This window comes from Dermacentor silvarum, chromosome 1, assembly GCF_013339745.2.
Source record: "Dermacentor silvarum isolate Dsil-2018 chromosome 1, BIME_Dsil_1.4, whole genome shotgun sequence".
Taxonomy (NCBI): domain Eukaryota; kingdom Metazoa; phylum Arthropoda; class Arachnida; order Ixodida; family Ixodidae; genus Dermacentor; species Dermacentor silvarum.
Window position 1 is genome coordinate 12,341,476 of NC_051154.1, and position 12,304 is coordinate 12,353,779.

The 12,304-nt window shown below is 46.0% G+C and overlaps 1 protein-coding gene across 2 annotated transcripts in view; it reads right to left on the minus strand.

Annotated features, from left to right (window-relative positions):
• LOC119456817 (uncharacterized) overlaps positions 1 to 12,304 on the minus strand; it is a 76,031-nt gene that overhangs the window by 37,750 nt on the left and 25,977 nt on the right. The window contains exon 2 of one of the 2 annotated variants that reach the window (XM_049664991.1): positions 1,586 to 1,657. In XM_049664991.1, the coding sequence (XP_049520948.1) occupies positions 1,586 to 1,657 (72 nt within the window). Of the gene's footprint in view, positions 1 to 181; positions 575 to 1,585; positions 1,658 to 12,304 lie in introns of those variants that run through there. The other variant, XM_049664994.1, reaches the window with a different exon arrangement.

The following is a 12,304-nucleotide window of genomic DNA, read 5'->3' on the forward strand; positions in this document are numbered from 1 at the left end:
CTTTGGTCTTTCAGACTTCACATGATAAACCAGGACACAGTGCGTCGGATCGAGCCTACCATAGTTTAGCAAAGTTACGATCAGTGTGCAGAAAAGCCTATCGAAACTCAGCATAATATGCCACTTACACTAAGCACTATGAATGAGAGAGGTTATGCTCATATGAGCAGGGAACACTCACTTTTTAGACAGCAACCATCACTTTAAGGTAACTCGGTGGCAGCGGTGGGACACTCCGACAACAGCGCAAACATCGGCTCATCGATGCTCCCACTCTGAAAGATGTCTGTACGCCTACAACTGCCAGACAAATTCATGTGGAACTCACTCGCACCACCTGACGTAACGATGTTAACGCTGACCTCGGCCACAGTGCGCGCTCGGTCGCACGAACGCCACGCGCTGGCCGGAGCTGGTTCATGCTTTCCAGTCGAGGTCTCGCTAAAAGCGAACGCTTGCTGTCTAGTCTTCCGGCAACAGGGCGTCATGATAACTGCATTCAATCGCACCACACGCTGCCCCAAGGTGGCTGCAGCACGTGCGTACTGGGGCTTCCTGCAGGGCGAACGCTGTTGTTTACACAGCCGCCCACATCACGGGCCTCGTGGTAGTGCACTCGACACGCTGCCAGGGTCGCTGTGCGGGAAACTGCGGATCATTGTTAGGTAACATGCCGGCTTTGCTGCTGCAACGCGAGGTCGCCGATGACGTGGCACAAAGCGTCCGTTTGCACGAGCTTGCAGTGTTGGCGCCGTCACAGGATGCACCCTCCCCCGATTGCACATTCTGCGGCATCCCCACTGAGTTGGGCAAGGGTAGCAAAAGCGCGCGACATGCTGGTGTCCTGTGCGCATTTATATATGCGCAACATATAAAAAAAAGAAATGGGTAAAAATGAAGAACATGAACCACCCCGGATCTGGCTGCTAGCTAATTGCTGATTTAAGCCACCCAGCTGCAACTGGTGGCCTCATGAAATAACGGGATGGCTCTAACTGAACCTATGTCATATCTTATTTATGCCACGCACCGCGTCGGTTTCTATTACTCTCAGCCTAGGGGTAGCAATCGCTCTCTCTCTCTCTCTCAATTTTTTTTTCGTTCCATTATCTGGAAACAAAAACGGTGTCGGACCTCCCATTGATATCCGAATGCGAAATTTCCCTTATCCAGCAAAACTTATAAACAACCAAATATTCACTTTTCACATAAATCCTGGAGGTTTCAAAAGCTTAATAGGCGCCTTAAAATTACGCCCACTCCAGAGTAACCCAGACCACAATTTCTCTTAAAGTATTAACCGAATATAGATCTGCAGTTATTACTCCCATTATGTTCACAAATTTGTGCCACTGTTTCCCATATTTAAATGACTGTCACCTGCAGTTTATATTATATCAGCCAGGTCCTGGTAGTATCGTCGGTACTACACAAGAACCACAAATCAATGGTAAAAGTTCCGCATGAGCGGGAGTAAAGAATGTATTATAAAGACGGCTGTAGGGATGGTGAAGGGTAAGCGGGATGGGGTCACCATGGGAGCTCCGTAGTGAAGTAGCTGCTCACTTGAATTCCAAACACATACCTCGAGCAACACGGCGTGGCATCTCCTGCAACTCGACCGCGCTAAGGGGGCTCAGCTGCAACGGCGCATTACCTGCGCAATAGCGTATACACGTGTACGCATGGGAGCATAGGCAAGTAGGTACACGAATATATCACCAACTGCTCCGATATTCCAACCTTCATTCAACATGACCTCCTTCTATGGGCTCTACATGAACATACGCGTATGTCTTCATATACATACGAGCATAAGTCTTCACACGAAGATGTGACGACCCGCCGGGGTGGCTCAGTCAGCTAAGGCGTTGCGCTGCTGAGCACGAGGTCGCGGGATTGAATCCCGGCCAGGGCGGCCGCATTTCGATGGAGGCGAAATGCAAAAACGCCGTGTGCTTGCGTTGTAGTGCACGTTAAAGAACCCCAGGTGGTCAAAATTAATCCGGAGCCCTCCACTACGGCATGCCTCATAATCAGAACTGGTTTTGGCACGTAAAACCCCAGGAAGAAAAAGAAAAACGAAGATGTGACAAGTTCGCACAACACTATGGGACTAGTGTTCCGTTGATTCGAATGAGTTCATAGGCAGGTACACTGACGATAAACGCAGGCAAATGATAACAAAATTAACCTTTTTCAAGGACAAAGATAAAATTTTTCTGTCAGCAGGCAAACTCAAAGGAACCGCCATTTGCTATCAGTAAAGATTTCTCCCCAGCTACACGGCATGCAAGAAGGCCGCTCATTACATTCGCAAGGACACATAAAAAAGAGGTGAAACTAATGGTTGACAGGCTGCGCATGGACAACAAGACATGCATATTTGATATCGCTACTAACTCGGTTATTCAGTCGATTAGATAGCTCAAGGGCAACACGTGTCCAAAAAGCCATAATCTGTCTAACTCCTATCATGCCTTTCCACCGGTATCATTATCGTTCACTAACATTCGAAGCCTTGCGCATAAACACGACCAGCTTGCTTCCTTCCTTGAAGAAAGCAAATCTGACATACTAGCATTATCTGAAACTTGGTTGTATCCGGATATCTCTGATAAAGAAATATTTGCATCGGTTCCAGGCTACAACATTTACAAGCGTGACCGAAAAGATAAAACAGGCAGCGGCGTCCTTCTAGGAATAAACACACTTCCGTCGTATGTAATTAACTCAAACTCTAACTTAGAAATTATCTACGCTGCATGCATGTCCTCATCCTCCAGAATACGTATAGGTGTCTGTTACCGACCTTCAAATTCAACTAATTCGTCTGTTAACGACTTGCACTGCAACATGGATTCAGTGACGAAGCTTCACCCGGCAAGTGCCATTTATCCTATAAGATACTTCAATTTCACTCTGATCGACTGGGTTAACTTACCTTCATCGTGTAATACTTCAACAGAATTTATCAATTTAACCTTCGATTTTAACCTGTTTCAGGTTCTTACGCAGCCTACATGGGGTAATAATATCTTAGATTTAATTCTCACAAATGCTCCTGAGACTTTGATCAAATTGAGTCTATTAATGGTTGTAGTGATCATTTCTTACTGCAAGTAACTCTTAGCGTACCCTCATCTTTTACAGGTTTCACAGCTAAAAAATACGCGATTATAATAAATCCAATTACTATGTTATCAATTCCGAATTAGATATATTCTTTTTCCACGTGCTGTTACATGCATTTCACAGTCGGTCGGCGGAAGAAAATTGGTTACTCTTCAGGGATAGGATGTCTGCCTTGGTTAAGCAGTATGTCACTCTCATTAAGATAACCAAGGATAAATCTAACCCATGGTTCACCAGATCTTTACGCTTACTGCAAAACAGGAAGAAACGCCACTACGATAGGGCTAAGCGCTTGCGTACGTAACCAGCTTCAGCTAAGGATGTCTTCAGCTAAGGATGAATACTTCACTTGTGATTTGCCTTCACTTCTAAAAACTAATCCTAGGAAGTCCTGGCACATTATAAGCCCAGATCAGGACCACAATAACATTTCTTTACGCAACAATAATAGCATTCCCCTTCCAGGTATCCACTGCGCTTCTACTTTCAATAATTATTTTTCTTCTACATTCACCACAGAAGATCACTTAGATCTGCCGGCTGTACCGCAAATAAACTACCAATACATGTCACCTATAGAAATAACAGTTGAAGGGCTCGCATGCCTGATAAATGACCTCAAGTTAACCACATCTTTTGGCGTCGACAACATTAATTCTAAAATTCTCAAAAACACCATCATAGTATCTAGTAAAGTTCTGTCTCACATCTTCAGGCAATCATTAGAGACTGGCCTGCTGGCCTCGGCCTGGAAGGTAGCAAATGTTATACCCATATTTAAGTCAGGTAATAAATACGCACCGGAAAACTACCGTCCAATATCATTAACATCTATATGCTGCGAAATGCTAGCACATCTAATTGCATCAAATGTCTACAGCCACCTCGAGGCCAACAAATTTTTCTTTACTAATCAAAACGGATTTCGGAGAAATTTCTCACGTGAGAGGCAATTCGAATTAACACCTGATTTACATGCTAACATGGAAGAGGATATAAAACTGAATGTGCTTTTCTAGACTTTTCGAAAGCGTTTGACCTTGTAGCACATTGTTGTTTGATTTTGAAGTTTTCTGCTCTTAAATTAGATTCTCTTACAGTAATATGGATTCGCAGTTTCCCATCTAATCATCAGCAATTCACCGCAGTTAATAATTTTTCCTCTCCTCCTTCACATGTTACTTCAGGTGTGCCACAAGGCAGCGTTCTTGGGCCGTTACTGTTTCATTACATCATTTACATCATTACATCAATTACTGAATTTTTGTCGATTAATCGATTATGCAGTTCAATTTCTTGTGCAAGTAATGTCCGCCTCTTCGAGTAGACCAGCTCATTAGCTAGAATTGGGCTATCTGCCACAGGTAACCTTTAAGAATTTTTGACAGTGTTCGCTGAAACACCCTGTATATATATATATATATATATATATATATATATATATAGTAGTAACGGAATTTTTCAATGGGCCAAGCGTATTTAGAAAAATGCGCGGTTATCTTAGGTTTATTTACCGACCGAAACTGTTACGTAAATAAATACTATATATATATATATATATATATATATATAGCATAGCGTCACGTCGTTGCGACGATTAGAAAACACACTGCCAGGTGTTATTCTATCGGCACAAAGATATTTAACGGAATAGAAGCACGTAGGAAAAATAACAGGATATTACTGACGTTGCGATTCGTAGGGGCGCTGGCTGGTATTCTAATCCGACATGGGATTACAAGAAGAGAACACTCAATAAAGAATCAAGGTTCGCATCCTCAAAGTTTGTCTCACGTAGCTGCTATTCGCTATCTGCCATCGCTGCTGTGGTTCTCTCATTATCACTCGAATAGCTATCATGAGTGGCGGGCGCCTGTGAACCCTCCGAAAGGGAACTCTTCCATGTAACAGGAGTGCTGTGAATGCGGGTCCAGGGTCAGCCCATTCCTCTTTGTTTTGTCCGAATTTACTTGAGGGGGGTGCATAAAAATTTTCCAGAGGATATAGTTACTGTGACGGGAGCTCTTTTCAGATTTTTGTACAAATTACATAATTTATTTCCGTTTTTGAATGCCGATCGTTTCCAAAGGTTTGCGTGAAATGCAAAAGGAACCTCCTTCTTAGTTCATAAAGTTCTCAATTATAGCGACAGTTTCATTTCCTTTACTGCCTTTCCCCAGCACAGGGAAGCCAGTCCTTATTTACAGTGGCTTTCACTCCCTTTTCCATCCTTCTCCTCGACTATAGTGACAATGGGAGTACGTAGACAATGTACGAAAAATGAAAAAAAAAAAAAATAGAAAGCTTTCTGCAACGCGAAGCAATGCGTGACCGACGTACGGCGACTCCAGGAGTCCCTTGTAATTCTCTTCTGAGCGTCTGTTTGCGAGCCTCCACCGTGCGGTAATCTGTACGGTTCTGACTGTGGCGCCACTCTTGGTTGCGCCATAACAATATATATATATATATATATATATATATATATATATATATATATTGAACTTGCGGCACAGCAGAATGAGGGGTGAGTGCTCTATAGGCATGCAGGACTGAATATTGAAAGGTTTTTTTTTTTTTGTGAAGCCATAAACAACTTTTCTAGCGTTCATGTTACGTGTAAAATGCTCTCGCTGAGTACGTCAACAGCAAAGAATATTTGAATTGGCGCTGCACTATCTCTGCGGACAGTGTAATGCGTCGGCCATTTAATCCTTTCTCACGCCGCTCTTTCGAAGCCCATCTCTTTTTTAACGACCGCATATTATGGGCGCCAACTCGCCCAAGCGCCGCAAGATGCGAGCGAATTTTATGCGCTCTGGTTGCTAGGTTCCCTCTCGCACACAGTTCCGGCTCGTTTCGAGCGCGAACGGCTCTTAGCGCAATACGTGGCGGGACGTCTCTGTGAGGGCACGCTTCGACGCGCTGCATTTGCATGTCGGTTATTGCGGCAGGGCGCACGAGAGGACAACCACAACCAATGGCCGTTTCATCTCGCATCAGCACGTGTGGCTGACCGCGCGACCCCGCGCCGTCGAGCGCCGTATTTACAAACATGGTTGGCACGTCAGTTACACGGAGGAAGTGCAAACGAGGCTATGTGAGCTGGGTATTTTTATGAAAGGAGAGCGAAGGGCACGGGGTTCAAACAGGCGCTCGTCTGGTTTTGCCAATGGGGATGCGGAAGAGGAGAAAGGCACCAAGAAAACAGCGCACAGCAGCCAGTGAGGCCAGTCGACTTCGCGAATTGCAGCAGCGCTCATCGGATCAACTTGTCCCATATTTTGGCATACGTTTTGACGTCAGTAGTAGCTCTTGACACGTTGACGCCTTGATAGCTTCTGGGAGTGATAATAGACTCGCGGCTTTACCGCCATACATTCGCCACTAGAGCCTCTCAAAAATTGCACACAACAAAAGAAACATTCTTAAAAAGGCACTGAAGAGCAACACAAACTCAGTTTTTGCTGGCAATGTATTCATTGAGAATGGTATTTTCTTTCGTCTGGCGGGAAAATTCTGCTCGTTGCTGGACAAAATAATGGCCGAACATTCACCATTTCTTTTCCTTTTTTTTAGCCTCAACACCTCAGCGCCGGTGAGTCAGTGCGACTTCGCAGGTATTTTCAGGTTTCTTGCACTTTGCCGCACAGGAAAAGTCATCAGAACTGGCTAGCTTGATCCTTCGGTTCTTTTATAAGGCAATGTGGTCCGATCGTTAACGATAAACGACTGATTATACCAGCAGGCACTGTCTAAAGTCATGACATCGCGGGGATGCGGTGATGTCATCACATGGGCGCGGCTTCGGCACCTGTCTTTCTCTCCTTGCGTTTTTTTTTTTGTGGCTTATCAAGGACCTTCTTTGTCTAAGCGCAGCCACTTTGCTATTGCACAAGCGTAATTTACTCATAGAACTTAACCTAATTAATATTCCTTCTTGTGCCCTTTCTAAGCGCAATCATTACAAACCACCCACTAAGCTTGTGCCATGTTCGTCTGGTCGCATGACATATCTTTTTACTCTGCTTGAGGCAATGCCACTTAGATGCGCTTTCGCCAGATGCCCAGGAATACCGAATTTGTGCGTGTAGCTTGGACAAACAACTTTCGAACTGTTTGTTACACGGCTATTTGCATCGCGCATTCTTGTATCGTATAATGGGGACTACGTATATGCGCCAGGCTGTGATACATAGAAATTCAGTTTTTATCACAGCGTACCACTGCCATTGCACAGCACAACTATCGACGCGCATTCACTCAATTTTTTTTCCCTTAGTTCGTGCAAGCCTGGTACATACAAGCAATTAAGATGAAAGAACCACGGGAAGATGAAGGCTTGGGGCCGAATTCACGAAGCTTGGAAGTTCTCTTTGCCACCGGCCTGCCGCTTTCATTAGCAACATGCCCGCATCAAGATTGACTGAAATGTTTTATTATGAACAATTCTAGCGCAAGAGTAGTTTTGCGAATACGAGCCGTGTATTGGTCAACAGTAGCCCAGCAATGGAATCCTCAGCCCGAAGTCAACGTTTCGGCGAGGGGACTTTGTATATCAAGCCTCACCTATGGGTTATTTAACCCTCACCAAGTTCCGCATGCGCGTGGGCTTTTTCGTGTAACGTTCGCCCCCTTGTTTCTCCGTACGCGTGGGGAGTCACTCCGCAATGGTTGCAGCCGGGACCTCGTGAAAGCGCGGCATCCATTTCCTCGCCGCGGGCCGGTCTCGGTCGACGGACCGACCTCGACGCGTTGCCAGACGCGGCAGTGTCTCGGCGGCAGAAAAGCGGCGCGCGATGCTGCAACGACTTGCGCCGCGGGTGGTGGGTCGCGCGGCGGGGTTAATTTGCTTACGTGCTGCCGTCGCCCAGGGGGGGCTGGCACCGCCTCTCGGTCGGGACAGCTTGCCTCCGGGGAGCCCTTCCCCGTCACGTCGCTAAATGGGCTCCGATTGCGTAAAACCGGTCAATTGCTGACAACAACGCGTTTCTTTAGAACGCGTAAATACAGTGACGTGCACATTCTCCCCGACAGACGCAAAAGGAAGCTGAATTCATGTAGAATAAATAAATAAATAAATAAATAAATAAATAAATAAATAAATAAATAAATGTTACGCAAATGTAACACAATCAAACAAGCTAATGTTATACGAGCCATTTTGCAGATAGCTGGTTATCCAGCACTGTTTGGCGTTCTGCAAAGCGGTATGGGCGCGATAGAGCAATGGCAAGCGTGTATGCGACAACAGCAAGACGAAGGTGACGTCATAACGGCGTCTTTTTTTTATTCTTATTTTAATTTTATTACTACTACTACGTTTTTTTTTTGTCCCTTGTTCTCTTACGACCTGGGCCGATCTCGATGGCGACTGCGCTGTCGCACCATCTCAAAGCGCCCCGAGGGAACAATTAGAGATGATAGCAAGCATTAGCTTTTATAAGCAACATGTTGCTGTGCGGCGTGACGTGGTTGACTGTTATTCGCGCGTTTCATTCGTGCATCTGTGGCATAATGAAATCTGACGGGCGCGCAAGGGCTCTTGCGCTCACCTGCGCGACATCGTAGCTAAGAGTTGGCGTTGGCACGAAAGAAGGATGCGTGTGATCGTGACGGCTCGTTCTGTAACAGTGAGATTTTCCAATGAATGTCTGTACTCTTTGTCACGCAAGAACATTCACACGGATTTCATATCCATGTTCTAATATCTATTTAATATCATAGCTCCAGCCGCCAGTTTACCGCTCAAAATAGTTCGGCCTGCCAGGGCAGAATTTACTTGCTCGTGTACGTAAAATACGGCTGTTTCCTTCATAAACTTCATTCTGAAGCTTTTCCTGTCAGCTCTCACTACATTTAAGATCCATTTGATTGTTATCTATTACTTGTCGACTGTGCAATGTACTCGAAATCATTGCACATTGTTTTATACGCTGCAGAGATGGCATTTTATTTTGGGAGGTACCTCAACGAACTCTTAGGCCGACCTCTCAGCTTTTATACCGCAATAAATGTCTCTCTCTCTCTCCCAAAAATACTTTGATTTAAATCCTCAATAGATGCGATATCTGGTGCAACCAAGTTGTGCCGATGTAACTTTCATATGTTTTTACGCCTTTCATATGCATGTCGTGTGGAAGACACGCTTGTTGGAGCAAGACGCCCAATCTATAATTTCCTCAGCAACTCAGTTAGTCATATGATCCTCCAACTGAATGTTTTATATAATCAAATTGAATTTCAGAGCGGTTATTTATATTGGTAAAGTGTTTATCCTCATAGCATCATTATAGTGTTTTCTTTCTAAGCTTAACCGTTCTCTCGTCAAGGTCGACTTGTTCTTTGCACGAAGCTTGCTCCTTGTAAAGCTTGACGGTCTCAGGGATGAATAGGAACAGGTCTCGCCGTCGCCATGCAAATCGAAGATACTCATTAGCTCATTCATTTGTTTCTCAGCCGTGCGATATATATATATATATATATATATATATATATATAACATAAAAATACTGACCTAGTGGTTAATTAGAGTACCTGTCTGTTGTGCCGGGAGCCCGCGGTTTTATCCCACCATCAGATACGTGTTTATTTTTATTGAGGACGCCTGAAGCAATGCTAGACAAAAGCCTACCTAACTAACTATACCGCAATCACCCGTTCTGTATCAGCTGCGTTTGCGTGCCGTCGGCCCACGATATCCCCTCGAAACCCGCGGTGCGCGCGCTTGCGCCCGCATGGAGCGTGACCGGCAGGTACTGGGAAGGATTATGATGAAAATGATCTATTCCACATCAAACTGGTGCGACTTCGAGTGGAAAGCACTGTGAATGTTAAAACGAAACCATGGGATGGTATTTGTGCCCAGCGAGGAGGAACGTAGGCTGGTGTCGGGCGTGGCCTCCGGGTGACGTCGGCAATCACCTTGTTTTCGGCCTCAAGAACAAGAACCTTTCTAAAAACGAAATTGCGTTCTGAAAGCTTGCTCAGTACTCTTTAAAAACGAAAACTCATGTGCAAACTTTTGTATCGTATGAGACCACAGCATCTAATGCGAATGATATATGGCGTTTAATTATTTTCTCCGCCGACGTAACTGGCATCATAATCTCTTCTATGCAAAAAGATACTGGAGCGGTGGCCAATAAATTACAACGAAGATGGTTTATTGGGCATAACTTCTCAGCAACTGTATCATACCATGGTGTGCCACAAATACCATATATGCCGCTAACGTGAGGAGTAACGCGTCGCCTATATTGCCACGCCTGCCTTGTGTTACTTTTTTGCTGCAGTGATCGCTTTGAAAAAATTATCACTTTTATCAGGTTATCACTCTAGAGGTGTTTGCAGTATTGGTAACTGTGAAAGCTGCAGCTGATTCGGGAGGACAACGAGACAGACGTGTCTAATTTTATTGCGCGCGAAACTCGAACAGTGCTCTGGAATGTAGTATACGGTGACGCGTGTATCAATAGCGGACGAACTTGAGAAGCGTGATTCTATCCGACGACCGTCGGCCGTGTACCTCTCCGCTATCGTTGCCACTTCGCTTTCAGGACACAAGTCCACCGCCAAAAAAGAGTTTGGTTCTTTATTCATTCTTTTCGGGGCATTGCTGCTGCCGCTTCACCGTCGTTATACCGTGTAAGTATTCGTTGTTTATCATGTAGTAACTTTCTTCTTCTTTCTGGGGTTTTACGTGCCAAAACCAGTTCTGATTATGAGGCACGCCGTAGTGGAGGGCTCCGGAATAATTTCGACCACCTGGGGTTCTTTAACGTGCACTACAACGCAAGCACACGGGCGTTTTTGCATTTCGCCTCCATCGAAATGCGGCCGCCGGGGCCGGGATTCGATCCCGCGACCTCGGGCTCAGCAGCGCAACGCCTTAGCTGACTGAGCCACCCCGGCGGGTAGTAACTTTCAAGTTCCATAAATGAGAGTACATTACTGTGCATATGTAAACTACAAAATGAAGGAGTAATCAAGTACAGCGGGCAACACCAAAGCAGGAAGTTTGATTAGATTAGATTCTTGGGCTTTACGTGAAAAAAACACTATATGATTATGAGGCATGCCGTAGTGGGGGACTCCGGATGAATTCTGACCACTTGGGGTTCTTTAACGTGCAGCCGCCGCAGCCGAGATTCGATCCCGCGTCCACGGGCTTAGCAGCCCAACACCAAAGCCACTACGCCACCACGGCGGGTCAAAGCAGGAAGTTATAAGATAGTCATGAGAACTGTGCTTTTTGTATGTATTTTAGTGTGTTTAGCCTTCTTTATTATTGCGATAGCAATTATATGGACACTTCCACCGGATTTCTGCCGTCGGCGTCGCCGTCGTCGTCGCCGTCGCCGTGAGGTTCCGTATAGATAAAATCTTCGCCGCGCGCCGTATGCCCGAGCGGAACGCACGCTGTCACGGAGAGCGAACGCACTCAATCTCCCACGCGCAAGCAAGGAAGCGGGAAGCGAGCGCCGGAGGGAACGGGGGGGGGGGGGGGGGGGCGCATTTCTACTCTGCCAACAACCGCGTTCGTCGCTCGCCCCGCACCGTCTCTTATCTCCACATGGCTCTGACCTTTATGCGCTGTGCATTCGCCGCTCAGTTTCCGTTGAAGCGATAGACCGCACGTACCTTCGCCCGCTGCGGCGTATATGCGCTTGCTGCCAGTGTTTTGACAGTCGTTGTCTGCAGTCGTTCAGTGTGATCTATTCCTGTTTGTTTGTGCGCGCTCACACCACGCTTGTTCATTCAGTTAGTATAGTCGGGCCACATTTTCCAACGCACGCTACACATGCAATGCTGCCCGGATCGGCAGTGCAGCGCTACAGGTGTGTCCCTTCGCACGCGCTGCCCACGGGAAGCGCTTCTCATCAACACCACCGTTTCACACGCGCCTTCTCGTTGTCATCGAGCCCCTCTTCATGTCGGTCTACTTACGCCGCAGCACACCTGCTTACTTAATCAGCTCATGTTTACTACAATTCATATTGCTACCAAAGCCGCTCACCTTACTTCGTATGACATTGCTGTGTTGCTATCGCATTCATTGCTTCGCCCTTAGGGCGAAACTGCGCGTTTTTTTCACACATCGAGAGTCGGAAAGCGACGATCTGCTATATAGGAAGTTGTGCCCCCTTTGCACTTTTTAATCATCTGTTAT